The sequence below is a fragment of the Neofelis nebulosa genome, chromosome 6 (genome assembly GCF_028018385.1).
Source record: "Neofelis nebulosa isolate mNeoNeb1 chromosome 6, mNeoNeb1.pri, whole genome shotgun sequence".
In the NCBI taxonomy this organism is placed as follows: domain Eukaryota; kingdom Metazoa; phylum Chordata; class Mammalia; order Carnivora; family Felidae; genus Neofelis; species Neofelis nebulosa.
This window is the reverse complement of record NC_080787.1, coordinates 44500276-44513592: the sequence shown is the minus strand read 5'-3', so window position 1 is coordinate 44513592 and position 13317 is coordinate 44500276. Positions and strand designations below refer to the sequence as shown.

Below are 13317 nucleotides of genomic sequence, written 5' to 3'. Positions count from 1 at the left end.
TGGAGGAACTGAAAAAGGCACAGACTATATTGCTCACGCTTCCATTTGCCTGAACCCAAATCCCTGTACCCCCAGCAGCAGTCTGCCCCTCCCCACACCCCGAGGGTCTGCACTGGGGGTTAGGCTTGGTATGGGGCTGCCAGTCCCCACCTCCCCAGACGGATCTGGCAGTGCCTGGGCAGAGGGTTGTAGGAGCTGAGGCCACGCTCAGCACTCAGTCCGTCCTCTTGAGCACATGGATGAAATAGCAAGGGATGTAGGCCTGGCCAGGCTTGTAAGGCTTGAAGTCCCCCAGGACGCTGTGCTGGCACTTGCCCCCGAAGGCTGCTCGGAGCAACTCCGTGAAGGAAACCAAACGGTGCGGGTAGTAGGAGAGCCGGAACTTACTGCAACAGAGCCCCCAACCAACCATGAGGGCTGGCGGCCTCAGCACCACCCCTCCTCACCCCTACCTAGCCGAGTGGGTACCTCAAACCAGGAGAACCATCCTGGCCAGCGCCTGGCACCTGCACCGTGTAGTCCAGGGTCACCATGTGGGCCTTGTTATTCACTGTCAGCACTGATGTCGTGATATCCTTGGTCAAGTCACTCTGTAGGTGGTAGTGCAGGCTGCATTAGCCTCTGCAACCATTGTGGGGCCTGGACCGCAGGATCACGTCCCCCATCCCCCACTCTGGACCTCCCACCCCCAGGGGCCCCACCTTATAGTAGATGTTCTTTCCTGGGGGTGCACAGCCTGTGCTGAGGATGTGGTCGTAGTTGCGATGATCGATGACCAGCAGGCCCCCAGACCGCACCATGCTCGCGATGTTCCTCAGTGCCAGCCGGTGCTCACTCTGGTCTCCTGAGCTCCGGGCAGGGGCAGAGAGGCTCCATCTGCTCAGGGCTCCGAGCACCAGTCTCCCTCCCATCTTTCTCCTCCCCAGGGATACAGATGCCAAGGCAGAGAGGAGCAGAAAACAGTCTGCTCTGTCAGGAGAGCGGGCACCCAGGGGTCTGTGGAAAGAGGTACAGCTCAAAGCAGGGGCCATGCTCAAGGCCACGCCCTCTCTCACCTCTGCAGTCTGGCAAGTGGGCAAAACTATTGCCAAGGCAGATGACCGCATCGAAGCCGCCCCCTGGTGGCTGGGGCACATCTTTGTCCAGAGTCATCCAGTTGGCTTCTTCAATGACTGGGACCAGGAAGGGGAAGAGGGATCAGGGTGGCACCATGGCACCAGCAGCACTCACCTCCACCAAGTGCAACCCTGCCTCAGTTTCCCCTTTGAGACACACAGGGATTCCCGATCCGGTTAGAAGGAGGAGCTCACCATGGACATGGAGGGGGAAGGGAAGGGGAGAAGGGGTCAAGGGAGGAGGAAGCCAGGGATGGGAAGCATGGCTCCGTGCTTCTGTGTTTTTATTTGGGAGGAGGGAGAAGACTCATCACCAGATACCTCATTCTGGTGCGTAAGCCTCCCTTTCCAGGGAAATGAAAGTAATTTTGCTGTCCCCCTTAAGGAAAACAAAGCACACGAGCACAGGAGCTGAAGGAGCCCAGGGCAGAGAGTACGGAGTCCCTGGCGGCTGGGTGGGGAGGGCCTGACTGGACCTGCATACCCCACTTGTCGAAGGCCGGTTCGTGCCGCCGGTTCCAGCGCTCTTTAAGCGCGTATTTCAGCATCTTGTCACTGGCATCCACACTGGTCACGGTGAAGCCCTCTTCCACCAGCATGATGGAGTCCACCCTGGGCAGGGTCAGAGATGAGAGGCCAAGAGGGGCAGTCAGGGGGCCTGGGAAGGCAAGGAGGAGGCCCTGTGCTGGGCACTTCTGTCTCCTCCACTCTTGAGACCATTCCTCTGCTTCTTCTCCTTAGGCCTTCTCCACTGACCTCAAATGACCTGGCAAATCGGTTTATCACCAGGTAGCAAATTCTGGGTTTGGTTTTTTAGCACCTCTTCAGAGCCGGGCGCTCTATAAATGTGCATTAATCCTCATGGCAACCCTGTGAGGTAGACAATGTTATCCCCACTTGAGGGACGGGGCAACTGAGGCTCCTGGAATTTAGGAACCTGTGCAGGGGAGGTAGTACAGCATGGTGTTTTGTCTGAATGTCCTCTCCACTAGGTAGAGGGCTTTCGCTCCTCTGAGGCGGGATTTCCACAACTGTAAGTGGAGTATCACTCCTTACCTCATGAGGTTATGTGAGGATCTTAAAAACGGATGTGCCAAAAGCTCCTGGCACCGCGCGTGGCGGCACGGGCAAATATTGAACAAATGTTAACTGTTAACACTGCCCAAGGCCATCACTTCGGGACCAGTGCTGCAGCCAGGACCCGAGCTTACGTCGGTCTGGCGCCAAAGCCCGGCCGCCGCCCTCCCCGGCGAACCGGCAGGCCCCACCCAGCGGTGCTTACACGCCCCCTCTGCCCCCGGGTGTCTTCAGCCCCTCCTCCCAACCGCTCTGCCCCCTCGTCCCGCCGCGGGCCGGCTGCGGCTCGCAGGTGGAGGCTGCCGGACCAACCAGGCCGAGGTCCCCCACACCCCCCCACGCCGAGCCAGCGGCTCCCTGGCCCCCGCCCCGGCTCACCCGGTGCCGCAGGCCACGTCGAGCACCCGCTGGCAGCCGTGCTGGCGCAGCAGCCCGAGCAGCCAGGCCTTGTACTCGGCTGTGCGGCTGCGGGTGTCCCCGATGTAGAGCTGCCACACGCGTGCCGCCTCTCCGTCCGCGTACTGGTCCGGGAGCCCTTCGGCCGCCACCCCCAGGGAGCGGGTGCGGTACACACTGTCCACCATCGTGCAGCGCGCCTGGTTCCGCGGCGGGCGACTCCGCATTTATAGTACGGCCCGGCCGCCCCACCTGTCCAATGGCAGGTGAGCGCGGGGACACGCCCCTGCTGGGCTCCCAGCCTCGGGGAGGGCGCTGCCCGGCGTTTTGCACCAGCCCTTCTCGCCGGCGGGAAGATCCAGCCCTCTGGGCGACCCCGTGGCGGGAAAGGGCCCTCCCAGCCCCCTACCCTCTTAAGCCAGGTATCAGGAGGACTGGGGAGGGGTCAGAAGAGGTGGGAACTGTGAGATCGCCCACTCCACCCCTACCCAAGCTGGGAAAAAAGGAAACTCCCCAGTCCACACAGAGATCAGCGCCTGGGACTGGACCGTCCCTAGAGGAGGAAAGTATTAGCATATCTAAAGGAGGATCGTCTAGCTGAAAGAGGGCCTGGTCGGCCAGGAAAGGGATGAATAGCGAATATCTGGGGATAATGCAAGTCTGGCCACCCAAGTCCAGGAGCAGTTCTGGCTCAGGGGGATCGTCTGCCTACCCGGGGGCAGATGCTCCTCTGTCCTGGAGGTGACGCATCAAGCTTTTCCCTGAGCCGCGTGAGGCGGAGTCCGGCCTTTCCTCCCAATTCTTCACCGACTGGCACACTTCTAAAGCGCTATCTGCTGTTTGAGGCCCCTGTTCGATCTCCAGAATCTCCACCAAAATAAATAAATAAATAAATAAAATTAAGATTTTGTTTTTAAGTAATCTCTACACCCAACAGTGGGCTCTAAGTCACAACCCGTGATCAAGAGTCACATACTCTAGGGGCGCCCGGCTGGCTCAGTCCCTGGAGTATGCTACTCTTGACCTCCGGTTGTGAGTTCGAGCCCCAGTTGGGTGGAGAGATTACTTAAAAGAAAAAAAAAAAAAAAAAAAAGAAAGGAAGGAAGAAAGAAAGAAAGAAAAATAAATCTTAAAAAAATTAAAAAAAGTCACGTGCTCTCTCAACTGAGCCACCTAGGTGCCCCTAAAATTTTTACTTTTTTAAACACTATGTGCTTTCCATGGAGGTGCCCACAGGGTAGGAAGTCAAGGGTTAAGGGTGGAAGTGCTTGGTGCCCTTGCTGTTATATTGTTCACTGTCACTTCATAAATTGGCCCTTTGGTTTGGTTATACATCCACCCTTCCTCCCCAAAGCAGGAGGTCTTTTCCTAGGACACCACCCTGGACTGAGATGGATTCAGCAAGATGATACCACCCAGTGAAGCTCAAGACAGGGAGAACAGCCTTCCCTATCTATCTTGGTTTGTCTGGCTTCAGAAAGAGCTATGTATAGAGTTTGGAATGAAGGAGGCTTTCCTCCCCCTCCCCCTTTTATTAGCTGTACAATCTGGGAGCTGGAGGAACCCCAAAGATCATATAATCTTTTTTCAAAAGTTTATATGTATATTTTTGAGAGAGGCAGGGGGAAGAGCACAGGGTGAAGGAGAGAGAGAATCCCAAGCAGGCTCCATGGTGTCAGTGCAGAGCCCGACTCCATCCTGGATCTTATGAACAAACCTCAGGACTGTGAGCTGAGCCGAAATCAAGAGTTGGATGCTTGACTGAGCCACCCAAGTGCCCCCATTTTTTTAAAGTTTTATTTATTTAAGTAATTGCTACACCCAACATGGGGCTCGAACTCATTACCCTGAGATCAAGAGTCACATGCTCCTCCGACTGAGCCAGGTAGATGCCCCCATATAATCATTCTCAGCTTCCTATTTGTAGCACACAGATTGCCTCAAATGAGCCTGTCCTGCCCAAGTAATAGAGTCTTGTGCTCATGTTGACCCTACAGACAGGTTTTTGGCAACAGGCTTAGAAGGGCACAGAACTGGGAGTTATAAATACATAGATAAGTGGCCTAAGGCAGTTTATTATTTTTCCCTTACTATTGATTTCTTTTCCATTTACTTTTTTTTTAGTTATTTTTTTTAACGTTTATTTTTAATTGAGAGACACAGAGCGTGTGCCTGGGAGGAGCAGAGAGAGAGGGAGACACAGAATCAGAAGCAGCCTCCAGGCCCTGAGCTGTCAGCACAGAGTTGGATGCAGGGCTCCAACCCATGAACTGTGAGAGCATGACCTGAGCCGAAGTTGGACGCTTAACCCACTGAGCCACCCAGATGCCCTCTTTTCCATTTACTTTTTGCCTCTTAACCCTCTCTGAATACATCTGAGGTAAGCCTGGGATTTTCTCAGGGCTCAAAATGCTGCTGGGAAATGTCCCCTTTAGGGACGCCTGGGTGGCTCAGAGGTTAAGCTTTTGACTCTTGTTCCCAGCTCAGGTTTGATCTCGGCTCAGGTCTTGATCTCAGGGTAGTGAATTCAAGCCCCACATTGGACTTTAGAAAGACCAGGATAATCATTTCAATAGATCACAAGGTTTACCCAACTCTTTGGGTCTCAATATTTAAAGACAAGTATTCTTGTGATTTGGAATACTTTCTTCTCCTGATATTTACATAAATAATAGTGCATCCTGAATGAAGGGCATTGATTTGTAAATTTAGACATCTTTGCACACCCTTTCATTTAGAAACTGCCATAAAGACGCTGACTCCAGAGTCATTCCATAAAACTAGTTCCCAAAAACAGCATTTTGATTTTGTTCTTACCTAGGAGGAAGAAAAGGAAAAAAAAAAAAAATTACCTAGAACAACTATTTAAGAATCTTGCTTTTTGGGGCACCTGGGTGGCTCAGTCAGTTAAGTGCCCAACTCTTGGTTTCAGCTCAGATTATGATCTCACAGTTTTGTGGGTTTGAGCCTGGCATTGGGCTCAGTGCTGGCAGCCTAGAGCCTGCTTGGTATTCTCTCTCTCTCTCTCTCTCTCTCTCTCTCTCTCTGCCCCTCCCCCACTAGTGCGTGCGCTCTCTCTCTCTCTCTCTCTGAAAATAAACTTAAATTTTTTTAATAATAATAATAAAAAGTATCTTTCCTTTTGTTTTAGTGTTACATGATCCCCCACTCCCTCTTCCCCAGGAACTTTTTCTTGTACAGCATTCTTGTTTGTATAACATTTTTGTGATGGGTTTGCAGCCTTTGGAGGCTAAAAGCCGTACTCTCCATACTGATAAGGAATTTTATTTAAATATTTGGTTTTTATTTACATACTGATACTTACGATTTTTGAGAAACATAGCCTTTTACCCAAAGACCTATAATATGATTTTTTAAAAATAATATGAATACTGGTAGTAAATTTGGATTAAAAAAGTATAGGTTATGAGTCACTTATAGATGTACTTTCCATTTGAAAACAAGATTTTTGGTGTGAAGTTAATAATGATTTGATTTCTTTCTCATCCAGAGGCATTTAAAAAAATGTCAACATCATAAAGCACATGAAATTTCTTGGACCTTTTTATTTCTTTTCTTTCTTTTATTTTTTTTTAAACTTTTAACTATCAAAATCTTGTTTCCTTCTCTTGACCTTAAGTTACTTGGCATTAAGCATGCTTTCAATGGCTACATTGAATAGATGTGTTATGACTTGTTTAATCATTCCCCAAGTTCTGAGTGTTTAAAATGCTCTCACAATTTTTCAACAGAGTGAACAGTTGGATAATTATGATCAAATCATATCCCCAATGGAATATGGGGATTTTTCTATTAATTGATATTGTCACCCAAAACAAATACTTGTTTCAATTCTTCTCTACGCGAAGATGTTATTCCTTGATATTTTACTAGTTAGAAAATTATATCTAATTGTTGTAGTCTTCTTTATTTGCCACCAAAATGTACCAAGTAATTTCACTCCTTCATCTCTAAATTGTCCACGTCCTCTACCCACTGAAATATATTGAAACTGCCTTTTGTTTTACTTGTTAGTTCTGGTGAGTTTTAGAGAAACAAATGTGAGGCCCTGGGCCATGCAAGAGAAGATCCCAGAATATGAATCAATTTACAGTTTGACTTAACTGAAAATAAGAATAGAGGATATTTTTATTTTTAAATGTTTATTTTTGAGAGAGAGAGAGAGAGAGAGCGCGCAAGTGGGGGAGGGGCAGAGAAAGGGGGACAGAGGATCTGAAGTGGGCTCTGTGCTGACAGCAGCAAGCCCAATGTGGGGCTCGAACTCACAAACTGTGAGATCATAACCTGAGCCAAATTTGGACACTCAAATGACTGAGCCACCCAGGTGCCTGTGATATTTTTAATATGTGGTGCTTATTTGACATTAGCTGAAAGGAGTAAATTTTTCATCCCCAAATGTGTGATGTTTGCAAAAAGACTTTATCTTGGGAATATGGCTGCAACCAGACAAACTCCCAAGCTATTCCAATTTGAGGACACATTAAAATTCTAGAATGGTGAAGTATGCATGTACAGTAACTACAAATGGAGGACGTCCTGTGTTTGTTTAGATTCGGAACAGGTAAAATTAATTTTTCAGATGATGGACGCTAATTTCCAAACTCCAGTCCAAGGTGCTGAAAAAAACTCTTGTCTAGGGGCGCCTGGGTGGCTCGGTCGGTTAAGCGTCCGAGTTCGGCTCGGGTCATGATCTCACGGTCCGTGAGTTTGAGCCCCGCGTCAGGCTCTGTGCTGACCACTCAGAGCCTGGAGCCTGTTTCAGATTCTGTGTCTCCCTCTCTCTCTGCCCCTCCCCTGTTCGTGCTCTGTCTCTCTCTGTCTCAAAAATAAATAAACGTTAAAAAAAAAATTAAAAAAACAAACAAACTCTTGTCTATGGGGCACCTGGGTGACTCAGTCTGACTCTTGATCTCAGCTCAGGTCACAAACTCATGGTGCATGAATTTGAGCCTCTTGTCAGACTCAGTGCAGACAGTGCAGAGGCTGCTTGCGATTCTCTCTCTCCCTTTCTCTCTCTGCCCCTCCCCTGTTTGCACATGTGTGCACATACGCACATGTGCCAGTGTGCTCTCCCTCTCTCTCTCTCTCTCTTTCGTCTGCTGACCACATCTACCCAGATGGAACACTGGGATGTTAGGGGGAGGGGAGGGAAGCCACCCACCCACAGGGACTCTGTTAGCAGATATATCACAATGGATCCCTTTTTGGACTCTTTAATATACCATATAAGACTTAATCTGCTTTAATAAAGGCCTGGTAAAACTCAGGCAATGACAGATGTTGGTGAGGATGCAGAGAAAGAGGAACCCTTTTGCACTGCCAGTGGGAATGCAAACTAGTGCAGCTACCCTGGAAAACAGTATGGAAGTTCCTCAAAAAATTTAAATAGAACTATCCTACGACCCAGCAATTGTACTACTAGGTATTTATCCAAAGAATATAGGAGTGCTGTTTCGAAGGGGCACATGCACCCCAATATTTATAGCAGTACTATCAACAATAACCAACATATGCAAAGAGCCTAAATGCCCATCAACTGGTGAAAGGATAAAGAGGATGTGGTATATATACACAATGGAATATTACTCGGCAATCAAAAAGAACGAAATCTTGCCATTTGCAACAATGTGGATGGAACCAGAGGGTATTATGTATGCCAAGCGAAATTAGAGAAAGACATATATGACTTCACACATGTGGCATTTAAGATACAAAACAGGTGAACATAAGGGAAGGGAAGCAAATATAATATAAAAACAGGGAGGGGGACAAAACATAAGAGATTTAAATACAGAGAACAAGCTGAGGGTTACTGCAGGGGTTTTGGGTTGGGGGGGATGGGCTAAATGGGCAAGGGGCATTGAGGAGGGCACCTGTTGGGTTAAGCACTGGGTGTTAAACATAGGTGCTGAATCATTGGATTCTATTCCTGAAATCATTATTGCATTATATGTTAACTTGAATGTAAATTAAACAAAACAGAACAAAACAAAAACAACATGAATAAACCTTGAAGACATTGTGCCGCGTGAAATAGGCCATTAATAAAAAAGATAAGTACTGTATGATTCCACTTGTATGAGATATCTGGGGTAGTCAAAGTCATGGAGACAGAAAGTGGGGCAGTGGTGAGGAGAGCCTGGAGGAGGGGAGAAGGAGGAGTTTTCAACCGGTACAGAGTATCTGTTTTGTAAGATATGAAGAGTCTGGAGAATGGTTGCACAGCAATGTGACTGTGCTTCATGCTTCTGGATTCTACACTAAGACAGATTAATACGGTAAATTTTATATTTATGGGTAGTTTACCACAGTCTTTTTAAAAATTAAAAAAATGCTTTAAGTATATATATATATAAAAAAAGTCCTGTTAAGTGAGTGTAGAATTGGTCCCTACATCAGTGGATTGCAGCACTAACTAATGGTGTAAGAATTCCACCAATGTGTAAGAAGAGAGGCTTCCTTTGATCATTTCACACTATTAAAAGCCGTTTTAAGGTGTGCTAATGCCCAATAAGATCTCTTCTGTGTATACCAATCTGTTCACTGAGCTGTACTCTTCCACAGTAAAATGATATACTATTTGAGCCCTGGCAACATGCTAAATAAGCAGTGCTCAGACAGGCGATTTACACATGCCATCATGTCTGGATGAGACGAACAGTAAAACACCAAGACTACTTTGGTGCATAAGTAATTCTGAACAAGATAAAAATCTAGCTTTTTGAGTGTCTTTTTGTTTTGTTCTCCTTTTTGGGCTGAGAACCTTTTATCTTTCAGGGTGGTTGGTGGTGGGAGGAGGTGTTGCTGCCCCTGGAACTGGTGACGGAGTCAGCCTGTTTCTCCTCTCAATGGGCAACAACACTTCCTTACAAACAGTCACGATCGTGTTAAAGGAAGCTTAAGTTCTCTTGGCCTGTACAACCTTAGTAGATGGAGAGCACAATTTTATTTCTTTTTTTCTTTTTTTTTAATTTAAAAAAAAAATTTTTTTAACGTTTATTTATTTTTGAGACAGAGAGAGACAGCATGAACGGGGGAGGGGCAGAGAGAGAGGGAGACACAGAATTGGAAGCAGTGGAGAGCACAATTTTAAAGGAAGAATGAGTAACATTGGATTCCTCTTCAAGAAATTGTAAACAGCGGGGGAGCCTGGGCTGCTCAGTCGGTTAAGTGTCTGACTTCAGCTCAGGTCATGATCTTGTGGTTCACAAGTCAAAACCCTGCGTCTTGCTCTGTGCTGACAGCTCAGAGCCTGGAGCCTGCTTCGGATTCTGTGTCTCCCTCTCTCATTGCCCCTCCCCGTTCATACTCTGTCTCTCTCTCTCTCAAAAATAAATAAAACATTAAAAAATTTTTTGGGGCTCCTGGGTGGCTCAGTCGGTTGAGCGTCCAACTTCAGCTCGGGTCATGATCTCACAGTCTGTGAGTTTGAGCCCGCATCGGGCTCTGTGCTGACAGCTCAGAGCCCGGGGCCTGCTTCAGATTCTGTGTCTCCCTCTCTCTGACCCTCCCCCGTTCATGCTCTGTCTTTCTCTGTCTCAAAAATAAATAAACGTTAAAAAAAAAAAATTAAAAAAAAATTAAAAATTAAAAAAAAAAATTGTAAACAGGAGCCAGCCCTTGAGGGATGCATGGCTGGCTCAATGGGTGGAACATGTGATTCTCGATTTTGGGGTTGTGAGTTTGAGCTCCATGTTGGGTGTAGAGATTACTGAAAAAAAAAAAAAAAAAAAAAAGTCCAGCCCTTGAGGGCAGCATAAGGGTCAAGCTGGCTTTCACCTATATGCAACAGTAAACTCTGAAAAGGGAGAGACTTGAAAGTTGTCTTGCTCCTAATTGCATTCCCCATGTTGAACTTGGAAGACATAGACTAGCAGACTGCATAGCTGGGCTGCCTTCTAGAAGAGAGCCATGTAAGAGGCGGATGGTGCCCTAAGCCAAACCATAGCTCCAGGGTACTGTGGCCTCATGGCTTTGCCTCAGAACACTGCAGCCATTCCGCCTGTGCTCATAACCTGCTAGGGCCACTCGTGTGTGACCTTGGGCAAGTTATTTAACCTTTCATTCAATAGGTATTTATTAAGCAGCTATTCTGTGCCATGCACTATACTAAGTGCTGGGGATACAACAGTAAACAAAATAGATGACATTCCCTGTGTGTGTGTGTGTGTGTGTGTGTGTATAGGGGGCAATGGTAATAATGTTTGATGAGCTGGGTGCAGATGACTTGGGTTTTCAGTTCGTAAAAACTCATTGAGCTGTAAGCACTTTTCTGTACTTTGACAGTTTTTAGAAATCCATGGCCTTGAGATCATAGCAGTGTTAAATAGTTATGTAAAGCATGTACAACTGTGTTTGTCACATAGTAAGCACTCAAAAAATAGTGGCTACTATTATTCCAGTGAAACTCCTTACTAGAGCAAACTAGGCCATCAGAGGATGTTTAAGAGATTCAACTGGCTCTGCTGCTAGGATTAGGACACAGAGCCCTCCTATAAACCACTTAGGTTTGGACCATGCATCTGTAGCAAAAAGCATGCCTTAAGATTAAAAAAAATAATAATAATGGGGCTCCTGGGTGGCTCAGTTGGTTGAGCATTGGACTTGGTTTCAGCTCAACTCATGATCCCAGGGTCGGGGGATCGGGCCCTGCATTGGGCTCCGGTGCTGAGTGTGGAGACTGCTTAAGATTCTCTCTCTCTAAAATAATAAGAGTAAAAAGTTGAGATTAAAAAAAAAAGAAGAGGCATTTACTCACACTTGTGAACAGAAACGATGCGGGGCAGTTGGATACCACACAAAGGTTCCATATTTAAGGGACTGCCATTCATGGGTTTGTAAATTTATTATTTTCTGGTGGGATTCTGGTAGTCAGTCTCTTATTCTAACAAAACTGACATTAAGACAACTTTCTGACAGACAGAAGTCAAAGGTGTGAAGAGCACCATTTTCTAACCTGCAAAAAGATGCTGCATGGAAATATCACCCAGGAACTGGGAAGTTGAAGAAACTTCCTAGCGATTGTCTTCTAGAATAAATACAGAGTCCTTGTGCAGCCGCCCCTGAGACTACAGAGCCCCAACCCCTGAGACTCCACTACCAGGGCCTGTGGTTCTTTTAATCATGGAACTGAAAGAAATGCTTTCTGGTTTGCCCACCGGCCTTTGTGGTTCTGGATGATGGCTGAGAGACAGATCCTTTCTGGGGTTCCGACAAGTTGTGTTTCTGAGGGCAAGACACTGACCTTATGATTTCATTGAGGCCCTCTCCCCTCTTAGCAAGACACTCTGTTTCTCCTGGTATAGTGGGGTCCAGCTGGCCTCATCTTGAGAACCATGAGAGAGGCTTGTTAAGCATGCAGACTTCTAGGTCTCCAACCCAGCAAATCAGGTGGGCCCAGACATCTGTATGTTTAACCACCATTCCATGTGACTTTTCATGTTCAGGTGAGTTTAGGAAACGCTTTTTTAATAGGATTTCTAATTAAGGGACTAAAATCAGATTAACTCCAGCTCAGCCAGTCCCCTCATCTTATGGAGAAGTGGTGTGGGAGAGTGGAAGGCATAGTCAAGTTCAGAAAGGCTTGTAGGTGTGGTGGAGAGAGAAAAAGAAAAACCTGGAAAGCTGGATCTTGCCTCTGGCTCTTCCAGGCTGGGGGCGGGGTGGGGGAGTGGGGGGGAGGGAGAGGCTGCTTGCTGGGGTGGGTGGGTGGAGAGCTAGTGTGTGCAACCTGCTTGGCCTTGTTGGTGGTGGTGGGGGAGGAACAAGGTGCTATTCATGCAGCAGCCACAGGTCAAAGAGCAAAGCAGTCACAGCACTGTCTGCCCTCAGGTCTGGGACTGGGTTTGGATTGGGCCACTGGGTCAACACCCAGTAAGGGGACAGGTCTTGTCTCATCCTACTTTAAGGACCAATGAAGCTCTAGGGACTGATGTAAGGCAGGCACAGAGGTGTTGTGGGTCAGTGACATAATGGGGGAATCAGAGACTAGCCATGAAATCCTGGACAGTCCAGGGGGCTGCAAATGGTTCCCCAGCCCTGGGCTCCAGCCCTTGAACAAAGTCCCAGGTGGGACCTGAGTCTCGACTGGACTCTCACTGCCCACAGCCCCTTCAACAGGGGGCAGTACCAGTCCTGGAGATGGGTGGGGGCAGAGGGGCTGAACCAAAAAAGTATCATCCTCCAAGGACCTGTTGGAAGCCTCACCAGCCGGAAGAAAAATTTTCCGTTTCCTCCACCCTCTATGACCTTGGCTGCTCCAACTCAGGGGAGAAGGGGGCCTGAGCCAGGCTATGACGGGGCCCCACACCCCCAGTTCAGGCCCTGGAACATTTCGCCAGAGCCAGAGTCTGCGGCACTTCGGCAGTGCATCTCCCCTGGCCCAGCAGGCCCAGGCGAGAAGCAGAGAGTCTGTGCGGGTACCCACAGGGCACCTGGTGGGGGTGCCATGCTGGCAGGACCTTCTGCCATTGTCTCCTCCTAAGAAGCCTCCTCCTTTCCTTTGAAAAGAGGCGTGCTGGTAAGGGTGGAGTTCTGGCTAAGAAATCAAACCAGTTCAGTGTGGATCACACTGCCAGTGCTGGGTGTTGGGTGAAGGAGCTGACAGCTTCAGGGTAGGGGAAATACAATGGACCCAGAGTCGTGCCAGCTGCACACTTACTAACAGCAGGACCTTGGGCACATCACTTAATTTGAGCCTCAGTTTTAC

At 47.9% G+C, this 13317-nt stretch overlaps 1 protein-coding gene and 1 long non-coding RNA gene across 2 annotated transcripts; both read right to left on the bottom strand.

Moving 5' to 3' along the window:
• Positions 1-6: 6 nt before the first annotated feature.
• GNMT (glycine N-methyltransferase) lies at positions 7-3420 on the bottom strand. The gene is made up of 7 exons (XM_058733994.1): positions 3301-3420; positions 2571-2840; positions 1600-1727; positions 1056-1172; positions 702-844; positions 469-590; positions 7-386 (listed from the first exon to the last, which is right to left on the bottom strand). Exons 2-7 carry the CDS (start codon positions 2813-2815, stop codon positions 215-217), a joined length of 927 nt encoding a protein of 308 aa, XP_058589977.1. The 5' UTR covers positions 2816-2840; positions 3301-3420; the 3' UTR covers positions 7-214.
• A 2437-nt stretch (positions 3421-5857) lies between these two features.
• Positions 5858-9558, bottom strand: LOC131514236 (uncharacterized). Its single transcript, XR_009262994.1, has 2 exons — positions 7477-9558; positions 5858-7237 (listed from the first exon to the last, which is right to left on the bottom strand). It is a non-coding gene; the product is annotated as an uncharacterized LOC131514236 (long non-coding RNA).
• Positions 9559-13317: the final 3759 nt, after the last annotated feature.

Bases quoted from the DNA above. Each gene is read 5' to 3' on its own strand.
- GNMT (XM_058733994.1), bottom strand. From the start codon at position 2,815: ATGCGGAGTCGCCCGCCGCGGAACCAGGCGCGCTGCACGATGGTGGAC. The intron at 1,173-1,599 runs GTATGCAGGTCC...TCCTGGTCCCAG, and splicing joins ACCGGCCTTCGACAAGTGGG to TCATTGAAGAAGCCAACTGG. The intron at 845-1,055 runs GTGAGAGAGGGC...CCCGGAGCTCAG, and splicing joins CCACTTGCCAGACTGCAGAG to GAGACCAGAGTGAGCACCGG.